The sequence below is a fragment of the Puntigrus tetrazona genome, chromosome 8 (assembly GCF_018831695.1).
Source record: "Puntigrus tetrazona isolate hp1 chromosome 8, ASM1883169v1, whole genome shotgun sequence".
In the NCBI taxonomy this organism is placed as follows: Eukaryota; Metazoa; Chordata; class Actinopteri; order Cypriniformes; family Cyprinidae; genus Puntigrus; species Puntigrus tetrazona.
This window is the reverse complement of record NC_056706.1, coordinates 18,965,004-18,984,997: the sequence shown is the minus strand read 5'-3', so window position 1 is coordinate 18,984,997 and position 19,994 is coordinate 18,965,004. Positions and strand designations below refer to the sequence as shown.

Sequence of the window (19,994 nt, the reverse complement as noted above, 5' to 3'; positions counted from 1 at the left end):
ACGAGTGGTAATACGGGTGAAAGTGATATGATGATAGAATGATGCAAACTGGCAATTTCAAATGGAGAAAAAAGTATTTAAAAGTGCACGATGATGAAGGGGAGACAGAGCGCTCGGAGGGACATGTATAAATTACCAGCGCTTAGTCAAAGAAATGTAAATGTAATGAGGGAGTAAGCTAGAGAATTAAAAGTGTTAAAAGCACCAGTAGATTCGGGACTGACTGAAGTTGTAGAATTAAATTCAAACATGCTGACTGAGGCACGCTCTCCACTTAACCGACTAATACTCTACTGGAGGTGTAGATGTGTGTGTGTGTGTGTGTGTGTGTGTGATAGGCCCATGCACACCTGCAGGCATGGATGCATAATAAACTTCTTTTTGAGCTCCGGGCGGCTAGTCCTCTGGCGTTGTATTTCACCGGCGTTATTTGATTAACGTCAATTAAAACTTACAGATGGCAAAGTATTGTACAGGGTGTTTGAATTAATTACAACCAATCAGATCGAGACAAGAATGGATTGGGCCGTTTTTAACTTTTGCAGCATGCATACAGCAGCGTCTAAGCAGATCTACTCGTTCAGATCATCACGTCCCGTCTGGGCAGGAAATGAGGACAGATGGTTTCCTGCAGCAGGCCGGTGTGAAAATACTGATAATCAGAGTTCAAAATTTGCAAAATTTGCAATATAATGTACGTGCACCCTGCATACGAATCGCACCTCATATCGGATGGCTTGTAAGTAATCAGACTTTTAGATATGATGGCGTAATATACTTGGGTTCATTTAATAATCTGGTAGGATAGGTGTATTTATATGGTCCGACTTTTTATTAGGTGTGCTTTAACTGCTGTGTACTTGCATTTAAATTAATAATCTGGTAGAAATGCATTAATTGCAAACATGCATGTTTTATATTATATTATTATTGTAATTAATTTCTGTAGTTACATTTTTAACTACACTGTTGACCTATTCCTTATATTTAAATCCACCCATATCACCAAACCTGTTCTTAACCTTACCTGTATCTCACCTTTTAATAGCAGCAGAAGTGTTTTGCAGTACAATATGAACACTGTAATAGCAGGGTAGTTAAGGTTGCCTAATATAAAGTGTGGTCATTTGTATAAATATGAATATATTATTCATTTAGGGATATAAATGTGTCATTTTAAAGCGCTTAACTAAGTGATAATCACCTGATGTTTAATATGAAAATGAACATAATTGAGTTCTATTAGATGTGCAATTTCTCTTATTTAGCTATAATCATGATGCATATTGCATTTTAGCTGTTCCGCTTCACACACTTTATATCCGCAAATAACACACACAAACAACACCTGCGACTAATTAAACTCTTGTTTCAGCCGCTTCATTTTATTCAAACTTCTTTAAATACTGGGTTGATGCACAATGACTGTCGGGTAATTTCCCTTTCCACTTCCTGTGAAGTGATTTATTGATGTTCCCTTATTGCCTGTGCTGTTTGCAGTGCCCTTCAGACTAAACATTTAAGCTTCCTTTAGATTGAAATATTGCATGAAACGGCACAATACCCCGTGAAGTCCACTGGTCAATTGGAACGCACCTTTAGTGATACACGAAAAAATCCATTAGCCATTGCAAAGCGAGGTGCTTGTAGTGGCTCTGAACACATACTGTAAGCAAGCACTTAGCAAGCTTCTGCCAGCAGCTCGAGCGGCGGCACGCTTTGCATCGGCAAACCCTTCTCAGGATTTTAACAAAAGTGTTCCTCACGAAAGCAGCTTTTTGTCACAATGGTCATAAATTTCCAAATCTATTTTTATTCCAAAAAAGTCTTAAAGGGACAGTTCACCCAAAAATTTTGTTATGAATTAGTCATTTTCATGTCTTTTCAAACTTGTAAGACCTTCGTTCTCTTTTGCAACACGGATGAAGATATTTTTTATGAAATCTGAGCACTATCTTACCCTGCATAGTCAGCAATGCAACTGAAGCATTCCCGTGCCAAGAAAGGTAGTTAAGGACATTGTTAAAATAGTTCTTGTGTTTCAACCATAAATTTATGAAGCTAGGTAAGCTGTCCTTAACTGTCTTTTTTGCAATTTCAATTGCATTGATATGCATGATCAGAAAGTTCTCAGATCAGCAGTTTTTTTTTATCTTAATCTGTGTTTGCGAAGATAAATGAATGTCTTGCAGGTTCAACCGATGTGATGGTAATTAATTACTAACAGCATCTTCATTTTTGGTTCAATTATGCCTATAAGTGTTGGCATTGCATTGACTAACCCTACTAGTTTTCTTTTACCTTTTCAGAAATGTAAAAAACCTAGTTTCTTATTTCTCATGGTTATTTCTTTTTTTTTTCTTGTCATAAATCCATTTCGTCAATATTTCACAATAGACCTACCATAGGTGAAGCACTTTTTTTCCATGTCTGCTCAGTTTTTCATCACACATCCGAGGCATGCGAGCGGAGCAATCAACCCTTCATTAAGAAACAGGTGCTCTGACGCATGCTATTCAATCCCCATGTGATATTAAAGTACTTAACAAGTGATTAATGATTTTATGGGCTATTAAGAGACCTGTTCCTCTCTCTCTTACTGCATGAGCGTCTCAGCCATTGACCAGCTTTGGCCACATGAGGGCGCTAAGGTTGCTAGAATCATTCAGTTTCCTTCTCTCTCTCTCTCTCTCTCTCTCTCTCTCTCTCTCTCTCTCTCTCTCCTATATGCTCTCCCAGACTTCACAATTGGACTTTTGTACTTTCTTTCTCAATGGAGGACAAATGGAGAAGAAAGAAGCACCTGAATATTTCGATTGACCCCCACAACCTGCTTCCTGTTTGTTCGTCCTCTAGTGTTTCGTAAACGTGACTCACTGTATTCCCCTGTTGTTCCCAGAATACCTTCCGCTTCCCGGCAGCTTGGCTGACCATGTTTGACGCCGTGCTGATCCTCATGTTGATCCCCCTCAAGGATAAAGTGGTGGACCCCATCCTCAAACGCAAAGGCCTGCTGCCCTCCTCTCTGAAGAGAATCGCTGTGGGCATGTTCTTTGTCATGTGCTCGGCGGTGGCAGCTGGTGAGTCAACAGCGCACACACACTAAATGACACGTATTTAGTGTGTTATCAACACACACAACAAAGATTTACGGTTGAGTCTGTGAACCTGCGCTTTTTGTTCTTCGGCTTGCTCTCTTGGCACGCAGACTGTCTGTGTGTGCCGGTTTGAGGGGTGGATGTAGCACGCTTCTTTATACATATTCACAAACTGAGACTCATGTGGGAGTGTTTGAGTGTGATAGCAGACATTTGCATACACATTTTAAATACGTGCGTTCGTTTTTGTGTCAAAAGGACCGTCACAGTAGCGAACTTTCATTTCAGACTTCATAAGGTTCATATGCTGCGTGTTCTGTTATATGTGACATGCTATAACACGCGCGCACACACATGATACAAAGCACTGGGACCTAAATTACACAATCATATATTCTTCACTCTAGGGCTGGGTATAGCCAACTGCTTTATGATATGATACACTTCACGATTCAGTGCATCGCAACATCATAAATATGATAATTTTGAAAGAAACTGAAATATGAGGGAGAGAATTTGTGTACTTTTTACCTAGTGCTGTGTCTTAAGGTTTAAGGTTCCGGTATTTGTTAGCCAAGAATGACTGATTTTGTTTCATTTTATTATTATTAATAATTGTATATATTCTTTTACAACATTCAGAACAGATTTTTGATGTGATAATTAGATCACAACAATGATTCAAAAAATGTACACTGAATATCTTAATTTAATTTCTACTTCTTATAGACAAAGACACTCTACTTTGGACTCAGCCATGTTACCAGTTATCAATAATACTATGCTTACTATTTATAACACATATTGAGAATAAGAATATAAATCTACATATAAGAATAAGAACACAACTACATTAAAATTTAGATCTTTGTAGTGTTTTTGAAAGAAGTCTCTTGTGCTCACTAAGGCTGCGTTATTATGATTAAAAACCATGAAACAGTCATTTTCAGTAATAACAGTAAAACCAGTAATATTTAGAAATTTTATTGCAAATTAGTAACTGTTTTAAAGTGTGAGGGCAAAACTGAGTTATCAGCAGCCATTACTCAAATCATTCGAATATAGAGTGTCATGCTAATATGCTGATTTGCTGCTCATGTTTGTCGATATCATCAATGTTAAAAAAATTAGTTTTGTGCTGCTTAATATTTTTGTTAAAACTGTAAACATTTTTTACTTAAACATTTGATAAATCTACTGAATCCTTTCTGAAAAGAAGAAACCATATTACTCCATATTTGTAACGGTATAGACGGCAAAGACATTACACAGCGTTGTGAAAACATGAAATTTTTTAACATTTCATGGGACCAAATTTTATTGTGTTTTGTGGAAGTATTTAGTCTGGTGGTAAAATGGAGAAGTTTGGTGATTGGTGATTTGGTGGGGGTTTTTTTTCGTGGTGTGGAAAACGTCTCTAGGACATGTTATGGACAGACAAATCAAGAGTGAAAGTTTTTACTAGACATGCGCCCAGTTAGTTTGTTTGACATAAACCAAACACTGCATTTTTAATCACCGCTCTGTATAGGCTACAGGCAAAGCATGACAGTAAGGCATCAGTCAACATAGTCCGTAGTGGGGTATGGATCCATCGTCATGTGTCAAGTACAAACAGAATCGATGTGAAAAATAAATTGGCCAAACATGTAGTCCCCGGTGTGTAACACACCAAGACAGCCCACGTCACAGATCGAGCTGATAAACACAGTGACAGCGAAATGCTGAGCCAATATTATGAGTTTTGTGAGATATCAATACATCCACACAGACGATTGTGTCACATTGTGTTTTCTTAGTACACTTCACCTGATTCTGAGAAATGAGTTCATCTCAGAGAGGTTACGACTTCTCCATTCGTCAGATAAGGTACAGTGACTCTAAGATGGCAGAGATTCGATGTAGAATGACTCACAGACAAACACCCACACGCTCTTGACACATTCACACAGACCAATGATCTCTCCTCTGAATTCTGTCATTCCTGTCCAACCTTGAGCCGGCTCTATTGAACCCTGCAGGAGGTGGATCGATATTCCTGCTTGTTCTGACAGTTAATATTCATACAGCCCACCGTCCTGGAAAATACCAACCTGAATCAGCGCTTTTGCACTTTTCATTATTCTCACCTTACCTTTTAACATATTTATTTTATTTTTTTGTTGAAGCTTTTTGGCCATCATTTCATTTTGTTTCTTAGAAATCCCCCCAAACTAGAAATGCATCAAAACCTATTGGTCTTATATAACTTTTTGTCCATTTATGATAGATACGCTTAGGGTTTTGGCCAAAATTAGGCATCTTCGTGGCCTAAAATCGCATGCAATTTGTTTACCATTTTCATGTGTTTTTATTTAGAAACGTATTCACAAGTATTTTACTTTGGTGGATTATTGTTGCAATTTTACCTCGTTTAAATGGTTTAGGAATTCAAGAATCATTCAAGAATGATTTGTTAGAAGTTAAAGTGCGTAAAATTAAAAAGTAAGGTAATGGCATATAAAGTTTATTTGTTCATTTTTCCCCCCTTGTTCATTCCCAGTTCTCTTTTTTTCCATTAAAAATATTCTTTCGTAACACATTATTTACACTTTATGCGTAACACTTTGTTACACCTCTTACATGTACTTTCTATTATAATAAGAATGAATTGTGCATAATTACAGTACATGCAATCAACTCTAAACCAAACCAAACCCTAACCATACAGTAGGTACATGTAGTTAAATAAAATGCAGTACTTAAATGTAAATGACACAGGAACAGGACTTTTGTCTAATTTTATTTATTGATTTTTTAAAATTAAATCAATCTAATGTTTAATAGAACGCATTTCTTTATGCCACACATTAATCAAATTTAGTTTTTGTAGTGCCATGAAAATATTGGCAGTACAAAGCTGCATTATAGTCCCAAGTGAGCCAACAGGAAAAAAAAATCCTTAAGGTTGAGCCCTGATTTTAGATGGTAGCATAATCTTGCTAACTACAGTTTCACAATGACCTTCATATCAGAAGTGCAAATAAAGCTCTTTGAGTAGGCGGCTCACTAGATTTTTAGGCACTGCAATTTCTTCAAAAACCTCAACACTTTCCTTCCAAGTGTTTTTTGGCTTGCACGTATGCCTGTCTGAAGTTCTGTACACAGTTGATGCTTCGCTACCAAGACAACACTTTTTAAGCTTGTGTCCACACATACACGAAAGTTGGAGTCACACATGGAGTCGTGGAGTGCCTGTTCAGAGGTTGTAGAAGAAGACACCGTTGACAGGTCGGCAGTATCTCATTGTTCGGTTTGACTGCGCCCAGCACTCCAGTCAGTCCCCAGTCCAATTCCAGCTCTGCCCAGTGGATTAAACCGAGCTTAGTCAGCCTGACAGTGTGCGCTGCGTCCAGACATTGACATATTTCAGACTAAAGCACTTTTTGAGTGAGATGAGTTTTGGGAGATGCGCTCTGGAGTGTGGGGAAAGTATGAATATTTTTCTCTCCCACCCCGCCTGTCTTTGACTTTCTCCGACTCTTTTAAACCACTGTCAAACTCTGCACGGTGAGGGAGAGAGAGAGTTTAGACATTTTTAAATTCCTCATCTGTCTCAGCTGCCATCAAACTGAATAAATGTGGGTTTGTAGTCATCATGAGGGATTCTTTAAGTGGTAAACACCACAAAGTTCAGAAAAACTCAAAACAGTCAAAATAATGAGAGATTGACGTCGAGTGCTTTGCTGCATGATTGCAGTGTTCAGGTGTTTACTTCCCTTGATTTGCTTCCGCTTTAATATACTGGTACCTGTTGACTGAAATGATTGATGTCTGATATGGTCTAGTCTTGTGTAGCCGCTCTTGAGTATAAAGTGTAGTCCGTGTCGCAGATAGAAAGAAACAAATTAAGTGATCTGTAAAACAATAAATAAATAAATATAATTTTCAATCCTGCACTGTCAACTCTGTACAGGTTGTGCATGCAAACGTGTTCAGAATTTTAATGCGACAAACTTTTCCAGATCTACCTTCTAGGTCTTTCTCAGAGCCGCACTCATTCTAACGGTCTGAGATCTTGTAAACACAACATTTCCTGGTGTACTGATAAAAACCTGTGCACCCTGAAGCACTTCTGGAAATTGAGTAAAGCCAATCAATCAGATTGTAGGTTGCAGTTTTGAGAAAGCGCTTGCCAATTTTGTGTGCAGTAGACAGCATACCAACATATGGTTCAGGGACTGTCTGATTCAGAAGTCTCATAAAAGACCGGCAACTTGAAAATGTAAAAGTCAAGTAATTGTTGTTTGAAAGCCCTCTGAAATCAAAACTGGAGTTTTGTGGCTCTTCTTCCATGGCTGTCAGTTTCAAGGTCATCTACAGGCTAGAATATTTCTAAAAGCAGGTACAATTTTAGCACACGTGTGTATCTTCTTTTTCTTGGAAACAGGCAAAAACAAAATAATGCATTTTTCTTGTTTTTAGGGGCAAGCGCACATTTTTATTCAAGAAAATTGTATGTAATTACCTGCTATTTTAATGTTTGTCTGACATGCAATTGAAAATAGCTATTTTTTTTGGTGAAATAAAAAGAAAAGAAACTTGGCTCGAAAAGAAATTTCAATTGTCTTACTATAGTAAAAACATCAACACAAAGAAATGTTCATGCGAATACTAAATGACAGCTAGACATTTAGTTGCGTACATTTTTTGAAACCTAAATAAAATACAAATTATTTCTTAAATGAAATCTGACGGATTTTCGAAAGTAAACCAAATATAGTAAACAGAAGCTCAAACATGACTGAGTGACACAAAAAAACAAATTCTCTTCCAAAGTCCACTTGATTCAAATGCATTACGTTTACTTACTTTTTAGACTTTTTAGAAATCTCTCAGGCTTCATTAAAAATCTTCATTTGTGTTTTGAAGATTAACAAAGGTTTTATGGATTTAGAAAGACATGAGGGTGGACAAAAAAAATAAAACATCATTTTCAGAAGAGTTCATATGAAAGTTAATATTAAGGGCCAGTTTTACTAAAGAAAGCAATGAGAGCACAATTCCAAAAAAGTGTTAATGGGCATGGACATTTCTGCAGGTGATTCAATGACAATACACATTTATGCATGATCTCATTTACATATCCAATAACACAATATACCAAGTGCAGCACAAATTAGCGCAGTTGCAAATGAAATAACGAAGCTACACTATGTTGAAAAGAACCGGATTAAATTAAGATTTGCTACAAGTTTTGATAGACCCGGTGTTTCAAGTCGTCTTTTATTCCCTGAAGCAATTTAAAAATAACATGGCAAATGACATGTTCGGATAATGTGTTCATCTGACATTCAAAATGCATTAATACATGTGCAAAAAAAAATCCTCTTCTGTCTACCATGTGCTCTGCTCTCTGCGGTACGTCCTCCAGAAACAATAATCACAGCCACTGCAAGATGTGCTCTAGTAAAACACTTAGCTTGATTCACTAAGTATTCTCCTCCCATAACTTTTGCATCAGAAAGGGAATCTTTTAAAAATGCATATTTAGTAAGGTCAGACGCAAAAAATAACTGTCAATACCTTTTCAGCACAAATTCTTCACTGGGCAACTTTAGTAAAACCTGACACTACTATTTTAAGACGGCTTAAAACTGGCCAAAAATGGCATAAAACCATTGACATTCAAGTAGAATTTATTAATCTAATTAGTGCATTTTCAGAATGTAATTTTACGGACAATATTAGGTCAATTTAAAAAAATGGATCCTGACGCAAAACTATTTGAGAACCAGTAATCATTTAAAAATGATGCTGAATAAAATGACCTTGGTATTGCATGGCAAAGCCTGAACACGCAGGAAGTCTAGTATGCAGTGCACAATACAGATGTTATCTAATAATAACCGTTGCTTTGATGTAGCCAAGAGCGGGAGGAACTCGTTGGCACACTCTTGCGGAATCAGTGTGTGCAAACCACATTCATATCATACTCTTTTTGTGTGTGTGTGTGTGTGTGTGTGTGTGTGTGTGTGTGTATTGTAGAGATCAAACTAATGAGAACCTTTGGGACTCATGCTCTCCTTCTTGAGAGAGAAAGAGAGCGTCCCATCCTTTGTACTCCCACTCAATGACACAGACTGACTCATTAATAAACCTCCACCTGATACGAGCACGGTTTAAGGATGCTTACTACGTGTGAATGGATTTGGAAAAAGTGTGTATGTGTGTGTGAGGGAGATATATTAGGCATGGTGTGTATATTAAGATGCGTGGAGGGGGTGAGCGTGCTTGTGTGTGACATAATGGGTCCCACTAATGGGGCTTATTATATATCATGGGAAATGAGTCTTTTAGTGCCCCTCATTAATACCCAACATATAGTAATCACACTGCTCTTTTACTTTTGTGCCCCTTCGGCTCGCTTTTTTTTTTTTTCTAAGCCCTGCTCGGTTTCACTTTTCAGAGTACATCAAGATACGCACACACACAAATGTCACCTGCGGCACACAGAGCATAAAGGTAAATTGCAGGCATTTATGCAAAGAGTCAAGGATGTGTATGAAATGAAGTATCAACAAATAATGATAAATAATTGCAGCTTTTATCTGAATCTCTGAAAGATTTTGTGACTCATCGCTCTGAATGAATCCTCAGGAGCAGAAGCGACAAAGAAAACACATCTTTCCAGAGCTATGTATTTAGTTCGTAACGTGACGTACAATTATGCTCATATATTGAGAGAACATCGAATTCAAAAATAATTTTAAATGTGGACCCCAGCGCCTTTCTCAGGTTTTCCAACACTTTTTGGGCTTGATGAATTCAGAATATATTTTCGCCTTTTCCATATTTTTTTTTTTTTTCTGGATAGCGTAACTGATTGTGTAAGATGTATTGTTCGATGTTTTAAATTGTTGATTTCAATTGTTTGAGGTATGTTGATTTAAAAAGTTTTGCTCTATTACGTGACCTGTTTTCAGGTATCTGTCACAACTATGTATAAATAGCATTTACAGGTTGAACAAAGAAAATACTGCTATTTTAATTATCGCATCTCTCTATTTTGTGCTATTGTACTTTATACAAATATCGTCTGGAGTGCGATTATACATCCAGACAGCTTTAGTGATGATTTTTGACCCTCGATATACAGTGCATATGGAAAGTATTCACATCACTTCCCATTTTGATATGTTACAGCCTTATTCCAAAATGGATTCAAAAGACTGGAAGGGAATGGAATCAATTCATTATTTCCAACTTTCCCCATAATACCCCATAATGACAAAGTGAATGAAGTTTGTTTGAAATCTTTGCTAATTTATTCCAAAAAAATTAAAAATCACGTGAACATAAGTACATAAGGACATAAGTGATTCATAATAGGACATACATCGAGAGAAATATCTCCGGCTACAATGTTCTCTCACAAGATGTACGCAGTTCTGTTTATTAACCACTAGAGCGCCAAAGGTTATAGACTAAAGCTTTATTATCTGTTGAGTCAAATAACTTTCTTTTTTTGATACCACTTATTGTTTTAAGAGGCATGCAAAGTCATAAGCAGATATGTATTAAATAGGTTATTAGGGCGTTGTCTAATAGGATGCTGTCTAAAAAAAAATTGTGGACTGTTTTTTATTTGTCAGGAATAGAACTGATTGTCAAAAATGGATTGTTATTGTCTTTTCTTTTCCGCTACATTCGTGTTCGCTTGTTTATGTGCTTACACACGAGGCTCCTGCGTCCTGACTCGAGTGTACCGAAGCATTTTTAATCCGAGTCTACCCAGTAGCTGAACCCAGCAGAGCTTAGGTGGGTTTTAAAATGCCACTGCCAGTACCTCCTCACAACATTTACACAACATTTTCCAAACAGATGGGTGCTTGGCAGTGGCACAGCTCTGAAGCCAACCCTCCCCGCGGGGCACAGATGATGCCCACACACCTGGTCACACTTGTTGTCCTGCACTCAGAAAGCAGCCATTTGCACGGCAAGCTGCTCCGACAACAAAGCTGCAAACACACGCGCACGCCACACACCAGACGATGCCTTGGGGCAGTTCTACTTCTGTTCAATTTTTCCCAGAAATAAAAGTCAAGGGGTTTTTTTGTGTGGGTTTTTTTTTTTTTCAATCTGGGTTTAGAATCTCTTGGAAGTGCAGAAGTGAGGTCTGTAATCTGCAGCGGGTCGCACTTTTAGCCAAAGAGCGTTTTATTCCAGGCATCATTTGTATTCCGATCTAAATCTGACACACCACAGCCACAGATCAGAGTGGAACGCTTCTGGTGTTTGGGCGAGGGGTGGAGGGGGGAATAAAAATGAGAGGAAAGAGAGGAAAAAAAAAGTTACTGTTTTGTTAACTGAAGCGCTTTGAGTTAACGGCGTGCTGTAGATGCTCGGCATCACACACTGCTATTTTAAGCACGTGAAATACAAGGTCATACCCCTTCAAAATGGGAATATGTGCATGTCAGTATGATGGAGGGATCCCGCGAGGAGTTATCTGAATGGCACCTGCAACATGGTTATTATTGGATCAAGCTTTTAGATAGTCCAGCCTGACAATCTCTGCTCCACTCTGATTACCTGCTAAACCCAGCTGCCTGGTATAATTTTGTGTGTGCGAGCATGTTTTTATGTGTGGGAGATAAGCTGTTTTTGACCTGTGTGAAGCGCTGGCATTGACCTGACACTTAATCCATTAATGGACTCTTCATACTTTTTTTTTATTCAGTGTTACATGCACTTTCTCTCCAAACAGCCACACATGTATTTGATACCGATCTAACACTCTTGACACACTGGGCTAGAAAAACACGTGCGCACACATGTTCAAAAGCTAGTTATTCAATGGCTGCTGCCAGTATTTAGAAAGCACATGTTCAATAGTTGATTTATTGCTGGTGTATGTACTGCAATTACTTACATGCACTGTTCAATAGTTTGGGGTTCTTAAGGTTTTATGTTTTTCAAAGACGTCTCTAATGCTCACCAATGCTGCATTTATATGATAGAGATTACAGTAAAAGAGTATAATACTGGGGAAAAAAACATTTTAAATGGTTACAAAACCACATTTTCAGCTGCTTTTTCTCTGGTCTTCAGTGTCACATGAACTTTCAGAAATCATTGTGGCATGATGATTTGCTACTCAAGAAACATCTATTATTATCAGTGTTGAAAACAATGCTGTGTTTTTTGTAGAAATTACGATATGCTTTTTAGGATTTTTGAGTTCAATTAATTATTTTTTTTTATATTTTTATTATTATTAATTATGTAATGCAAGTTTATAAAATTACAAATTTATTTACATTCACTTTTAATCAGTTTAATGTGGCATTTCCGAAGAAAAATATTAATTACTTATAATTTTGAATAATTTGATCATAAACCTTGAACAATAGCATTTGTGTGCGTGTGTAACATTATCCTGTCCTATACCTTTCTTTGATCTTTAATGTTCTTTAAGTGATATCTAAAAAATTTTATTCTACTTTTAAAATGCATATATATTTACATTTAAAGTAATAATATAGCATAATTCAATTATAGCACAAGCACATGATGTGCACAAAATTGTTCCTATTTGAAAACACTGTTTTATGCATGTATTATGCATTCGTCTATCAGTCCATTTAGAAATAAAGCATGGAAGGACTAACGCTTCTGTTAAGAAGAAGAAAAAGACACAAATACCCAAATATGGAGCAATTAATCTCCATAGTACTATATATAGGCTAAGAACTGTCACAATTTGAAATACACAGAGGAACTGAAATCCTTCGCATATGTCTTTGATCATAACTCACAGATCTTCATATGCTTCTGTTTAATTCAAATATTCCCAGAGTAATTCTGAACTGTTATGAGGTATTTATTCATTTCCATGTGTTTTTCTTGCCCCTATCAGGCATTTTGGAGACAAAGAGGCTGGACATCGTCCGCTCATTAGGTCCCATCCCGCAGTCGCTTGGTGGAGTTACTTACTATGCAGCTGATCTGCCCATCTGGTGGCAAGTGCCTCAGTACGTCCTCATCGGTGTCAGCGAAATCTTTGCTAGTATTGCAGGTAGGTGGTCCCTTGCAAAACACTTCACTCTCAATTACACAAACAGAGCTTACGTTGTTATGTTGTGGATGTTTGTAATAAGTTTTTAATAGGGTTTCTTGCATCAAAAATATCACACTAAATTTATTCAATGAAATGTGCTTCTGTACCTTTTTGACCGCTAAAAGTAAACGATTAACCGGCCTCTTCACATTTGATCCAGAAGTCTGAATACGATTAGGCGTTGACAATGTTAAGTGTATGATTAGGTGTTGTAAATGTTGACAGTCAAACCTTAATGTGCTTTTACAGCAGCATGTCAGCATAATTCACGGCTGTATTAAAATTGGTGTTCTCCAGGAAATGGCCTTTTTAACATTTAGCGCTTCCTGAGGTGATACTGAGCCATTCGAGAGGTGATGATCACGATAAGAAATGCGCTTACAGCACATTTGTGTCGATATTTTGACCGTAGATTTGAGTTTCTTATCAAACACACAGCATTGTTTTAACATGACTCTCGCGTGTCGTTCCAGCTCTCGGGTCTCTTCTGTGTACTGTAGAGTTTTTTTTCCGTTGGATCATTCATCTGTCCTAATGACCACGCTAATCAATGCTTGTGCTTTTAAAAACTGCAGTAAACTCCTTGCTGCCTTGCCTTTGTGTAGCAGCTCTTGTCTGAGCCGCTGCTGAAATTGCTTGCTAAGGAATCCATGGCTGTATCAATCAGGACCGATCGATCTGGGCTTGGCGATACATTATTGCAGTTGCGCAGTTAAGAGGGCCAGGGAAAACATCTCGCTCCTGCTGGAATACACTAAGAAAATATCAAGAAGGTCTCAAGCAAGTGGGCTTGAGATTAATGAGAAAATAGATGAAAGGAAACTAAATCCCCCAACACAGCATTTATAAGAAAAATTGTGTGGACCTCCAATTACTACCTTCACTGCTGAGATCTACAGTAATTACAGCCATTTCTGTCATGATGAGAATCTTAAATTTAATTCTGATTCCACTTAATACACCTAGTTTCTGGAGTTTTTGATAAAGGGTCCCATAATTGTTAATTGCTTTATTTGTATATAGTTAATTAATCTCGCTTTAAACCCTTTTGCACTGATTTCATTATCTCAGACCTTAAAATATAATTATGCAATGTTTTATTTTTTTATTTTTTGGTTTGCTTTGGTAATGTTTTGCTAATCCATTCATTGGCCAGAAATTCTCAAACAGAAAAAACAGGAAGTTCAGCCATAGTTTTTGTAGTGCACTTGTTGTTATTTTAGTGTACTGATTTTCTGCTACTAACGAAATATGAATCCGGCGGAGAGAGCACGCTCTTATTTATGGCATACTTACACTAGAAAATGGACTAGGTATAAAGAAACTTGACTTTGTATCAATCGAACCAAACAAGAATAAGATTTATCAGTTCAGGAGAGTCATCAGTTATCGGATGAACATCAGAACGCGGGAAAAGCGGGAGGCTTGTGACTGTACCATTGACTGCCAAGTAAAAAACACTGAGTAAGGTTATCGAGTCCCAGCTCTGTTTCCTTATGCTGGTCATTTTCTAGAGGTGTACAGGTTGCAGTTATGCATGGCCCTTTTCTTATTTGTGTTCGCTGTATCAGCTCTATATTTACCACTGGTTATTTGCGCACCTGTCTGTTGTCCATACAAATTTTCACACAGGTTAGCAATGTTCTTCTCTCCCTAAACACACAGCTGTGTTCATTACGACCCTACAGCTTCTCTTCCAAGGTCATGTTCAAATATGCTTGTTTTCCTCTTAGACACACACCACACCGGTAATTTCACACCCATTTCACGCACAGAGTAAATCAAAGGCTGCTCGTCCCCCCTCTTAGCCTTTATGAACCAACAAGACTAATAAGTAGCATTTGGCAAAGGCAGGCAAGAACACTCTCCCTTCATGCTAAATTGTAAAGAACACAGTAATGATTACTGGATTTCTTCTCTACCCCCTTTAGATGAGGTGTTTCAAATCAGATCGTCACCCATGGCTTATGCAGCTTCAAATAACGGGATTTTTTTTTATTTAGTCAGTATGATCTTTCAAGGACTTTCAAGGTCTTTGAAAGAGGACTATATGAGAGAGGAGGTTATCTGTGAGGCTACTTTCACAGCGTTCGTTTTTTTATCCCTCTTTTTTTATGATCTGTTCATTCGTAAATTTTTATGCTCTTAAATTTAGATTTTTTTTAATGACTAGGTAAGGTTAGTTTCTACTGTACAATGTCAAGTTGAGTAACTCCTTAAAACAGATATTTCTGAATTAATTTTCTGTTAATTCAGAAATTGATTTAAAATATACAAATTTAAAATGTTCTTGAAATGCAGGCAACTCTGTAGGTTTCTTTGTTTACTTACTTTCTTCCTAAACGAATCAGTCTTTTGAATGAATCTGTGAAACAAATCACTCATTCAAGACCCTTGCTGTGTCCTTGTTTGCTGACTTGAGCTATGCTCCTAAAGGATGTACTCTCTTTGTGAAAGACAGCACATACTTTTGAACATTGTAACAATTGCAGAATTGTAACAATGTTTGGGACATGCTACAATAACTTGCTCCGTCGTGTTGCAAGTGAACTGCAGTGTCAGTCATTTTGTCACAGTTAACATTATCCACATTTAATTTTTATTTAATTTCCTGTAGTATTGGAGAACAATTAAGTTGGACATTTGAATTCTGCTCAAGTGTTTACATAATTATGCTTTTTAAGTTGTTGACTAATATATTTATAAAAGTGTTGTTGCAGATGAAATATAAGGTGTAAAACACTAATGAAGTTTTTCATTAGGTTAGATATTGATTATTAGTCACTTGTTCTCATTTGTCCGCGTGCCCATTGGTCTGGAATGGTCTATGATGTTGATTAGTTTTCTTTTCGAACACCTTCTGTTTGTGTGTGGGGTTCTAACTCAATCCTCGTTGAACATACAGTGTGTTGGGGGCGGTAGCCATTAAGAGTTCAAATTCCCATCAGAAATAGGGTACTTTTGTGATACCCATTTCAACATACTACAGTTTGAGACACACTTTTTCTAATATTTAGATAAGAAATGTGCTGCAGTAAGTCACTTTCTGGCACCTACTGCCAGTTATTGGTTAAAATATGTATTTTTTTTTCTCATAGCATTATTTATGCAATTTAAATGCAGTGTCAAAACATTCTCTGCAAAAATATAATCTATTTATTATTCTTAACAACATCTAATTTAAAGTTTATTTTATTTTATTTTATTATTATTTTTTATTATTGTTATTATTATTATTAAGTAGCACCACACCCCCTGTGTAAAGTATTTGGGTTTTTTTTCAAGTTTATTTCTTCAGTTCTTAAAAAAATTCCTAAAATGTTTTTATTTTTTTACTTTAAGATGTGCAGGAACCCTGTGCATTATCTTTAATGTTAAAATAGGAAAACATCCAAGAAACAGAACTGGGAGTAAAAAATATAAATGGACAAGATCTTTTATCTTGAAAAAGGTATTTTAGCATGAATACAAAGAGTACATTTCTATGTACTAGATTATTTGTCATTGACCAGGTTTCCAATGGCAACCACTGTCTGCTTTAATGCAGCCTAAATTTAAATATAACTACCTTTTTTGTACTTATACCCCAAAGGACACCTCTCCCCTTTGAGACTCTTTTTTTTTCTGCTCAATGTGCACATCCCATGTATATGATTTTTCAACCAGAAACATCCTGGCACACAAAGTTAAACAGCAGCATTTGCCCTCTTTTTGTTAACACAGCAGCCCACTCCAAAAGTAACAAGCGACATCTTTTGTTTTCCCTTTCTCTTTCTTCTACTTTCTTGTGGGGATAGTGGCTGTCCCGAACAGTTAACATCTTCATTTCATTTTTTATCTGCAGACCCGGAAAAATTGAAAGAAAAGAGGCGCAGCGCCGGTGGAATAATATGTCCGAGGTGGACGTAGCGGCCTCTGATTGAATTTCCAGCAGAATGGGGAGATGGGGAAGGCTAAGTGTAATCTTCCGCTCCTCCATCACGTCTCCAGGGGTTCGAGTATTGTGGAAAAGCTATAAGACGCTATCTGCACAGGCGCTTTTTAAACCTGAAGAGAGCCATCAAGCTATGAGAATCAATACAAGAGGCAGCCCGCCGCTTCCTGATCACAGACAGCTGTGAAATGATAGAGAAATTGGAGAGGTGCGAGGACTGCATCAAAAATATTAAGATTAAAGACGCTGAATAGCATGTCACCCGCTGAAATGAAGATAAATTTTGCTTTCTCATTTTCTTGAATAATCCTTTTACATCTGAGCATGATTGGAAAGATGGCCACGGCTAGAGATTGTTTGACGCATTGCGAATCATTCTACGAAAATCCGTCACGTAGCGCTTTCTAGTTGCATGTATGATTCTGTCACGTGCATTTTACGAAGGTATCTCAAAAGAAAATTTCATCTATTCTAAGAAGGACGCCAGCATGCTAATTCGCAAGTTTATCTAGAAGCTCAGCTGTAGGACATTTATTCGTCAGTTACGAAACAAAATATCTTGGCTCCAGCTTTTTTGGGGAGAAAAAACTCCTTCGGGCAACCAGACTAAGATTTAATGTGACTGCAACAGCAGCTAAACACAGGTTTGTCTCCGATAACTTCACGTCTGTGCGGCGATGTGCTGACACACTTTTCCTAGTCAGCTCTCTCCATCTCACCCCAGGTCTCCGGTGTCCCAGCCCTCCCATGAAATGCAAATGCCTCCTGATAGCACTGAGGACCCTTAAAATAAAGCCTCAATGCTCCATCCTTACCCCTGGGGAAGCTCCAGGAAATTGGATGACAAGAAATGTGACAAATGTCTCTGGAAAGTTCCCTCCTCTGGCCCTATTCTGTTTGAATAAATCCTTTTTAATGGAGTCCACTGCCAGCTCGCTTTGTCGTGGGCTGTCGGATGACAGCGGAAGCCAAGTTGATTCTGATTTTTCACATTTTTGTAGAGACACACTCGCACGCGCACACACACACACACACACTACCTGCAGGAAATGTGTGTGGACTGCAGTTGAGGGGACAGACCTAAAACCCGATTCTTTTTTTTTTTTTTTTCTCTACTGGGAATTTTAATTATATATCGTTCTCTCTGAAAATGTTAAAGGCTAATGTTTTTTCAGAGAAAGAAAAATCGCCCACTGCCTGACTCTGCGAGGGGAAAAATGAAAGCAGAATATTTCAAGTTAAACTTCTTTTCTTGGTTTTGAATAATTCAGCTCTGAAGTTAGAAAAGGTCAAGTTTTATATTTTATTTTTCTTCTTGCGTGATATTATGAACGGTCCTGTCATTAGACTCTTGTTGCCATGCTCACGACATTGAGACACCTTATGGATTTCCTTTTTTCCTGTCTTGACCCTTACTTTCACTCTGCCGCTTAACCAAAGCAGAGCAAGGCTTTTTAATTGAGGTTCATTTATTAGTCAATCCAATAAACTCTGGCCTTCATCACTTTGCTTGACTCAAGCTTCTTTGACCTCCGGATTGAAGCAGTATTATTATTATTATTATTTTGTAGGTAGCAAAAAAAGAAAATAGTACAAACCAAAGAGGAAACTTGCAAAGGTCAAGGCTATTTTTATCATTTAAAAGATATTAAAAAGTAAATAATGTTACTGCTTTTACTGTATTTTTGACTAAATAAAGGCAGCTTTCATTAGCATAAGAGACTTGTATTCAAAGACATTTAATGGCAGTTTCTGCCACTGATGTTTGTTAATCACAGAGCTTTAGGGATTAGGAATCCTTCACATCAGATTTAGATTGACATAAGAAGAGTTTAGATGGAGAAGTGCGGTTTTAAATATTCTTCTAAAATGAACATTTTTATCAGGCTCATGTGTAGGTTCAGTAATCTTCACTTTAATGACAGTTAATAGATTTTTTTTCCTTATCATTAAAATGAAATAACTGATCATAAACAGTAGCCTAGGAAAGATTCTTATTTTAGAAGAAAATTTCAAATAGATCAAACAGCAATTTTGCCGAAACTTTTGCATCGTAACTGTATATGTATGTACAGTAAGTGACCAAATAATACAGTAGAAATCCAATGAATTTAGAAAAACACAGCTCATGACATTTTCTCAGTCTTCACTGATTTTGAACAGTTGCTGTTGTTTTAATAGTGTTTCTTGAGCCCTGGGCTTCCCTAGCATCTGATCGTTGTCGTCTAAGGATGCAGACACAGTCTCCATGACACAAACAGCACTTAGAAAAGGTCAGCCATGCCTGCAGACAGCTATAAACACTGTAATATAGCAGTCGAGTTCCTTCATCTCTCTTTCGCATCTCTTTTTCTCTCCGCCCCTCCTGCCTCCACATCTCCTAATGTGCGTTTGTTTCAGAGGAGCGTGAGCGTGGGATTGTGGGACGGGATTAGATGATCTCTTTTGCTCCGTTTGGTGGAGTTACCTCCCTCTTCTTTTTAGCTGTTTTACCCTTGTGCTCACTCTCTCTCTCTCTCTCTCTCTCTCTCTCTCTGTTTCTTTCTCTCTCTCTCTCTCTCTCTCTCTCTCTCTCAGTTTCTCTCTCTCTTTCTCTATCCATCCATCTATCAGAGAAGATTCATGGCCTAACCAGGCTCAGTAAACGAGTCTGACAGTTGTGCCCACAAGCCATAATTTTAAAAATGACAAGTTTGAGGCGCCATGAAATTATCAATGTCAGCCAGCAGGCAGCCACCACTCAGGGTTAAAAAGAGATTTGATCTTTTCTTTCTCTTCTTCTGCGTCCTTTCTACATCCTGTATTTTTTCTGAAGTACTTCATCTTTTCTTTTCCCCACTCAGCATCCACCTTATACTAC

The 19,994-nt window shown here is 37.5% G+C and overlaps 1 protein-coding gene across 2 annotated transcripts in view; it reads left to right on the top strand.

The window, feature by feature from the left end:
- Positions 1 to 19,994, top strand: part of slc15a4 (solute carrier family 15 member 4) — a 46,443-nt gene that overhangs the window by 9,686 nt on the left and 16,763 nt on the right. For both annotated transcript variants that reach the window (XM_043246928.1, XM_043246926.1), the window contains 2 exons: positions 2,900 to 3,080; positions 13,000 to 13,158. In XM_043246928.1, coding sequence (XP_043102863.1) covers positions 2,900 to 3,080; positions 13,000 to 13,158 — 340 coding nt within the window. The remainder of the gene's footprint in view (positions 1 to 2,899; positions 3,081 to 12,999; positions 13,159 to 19,994) is intronic.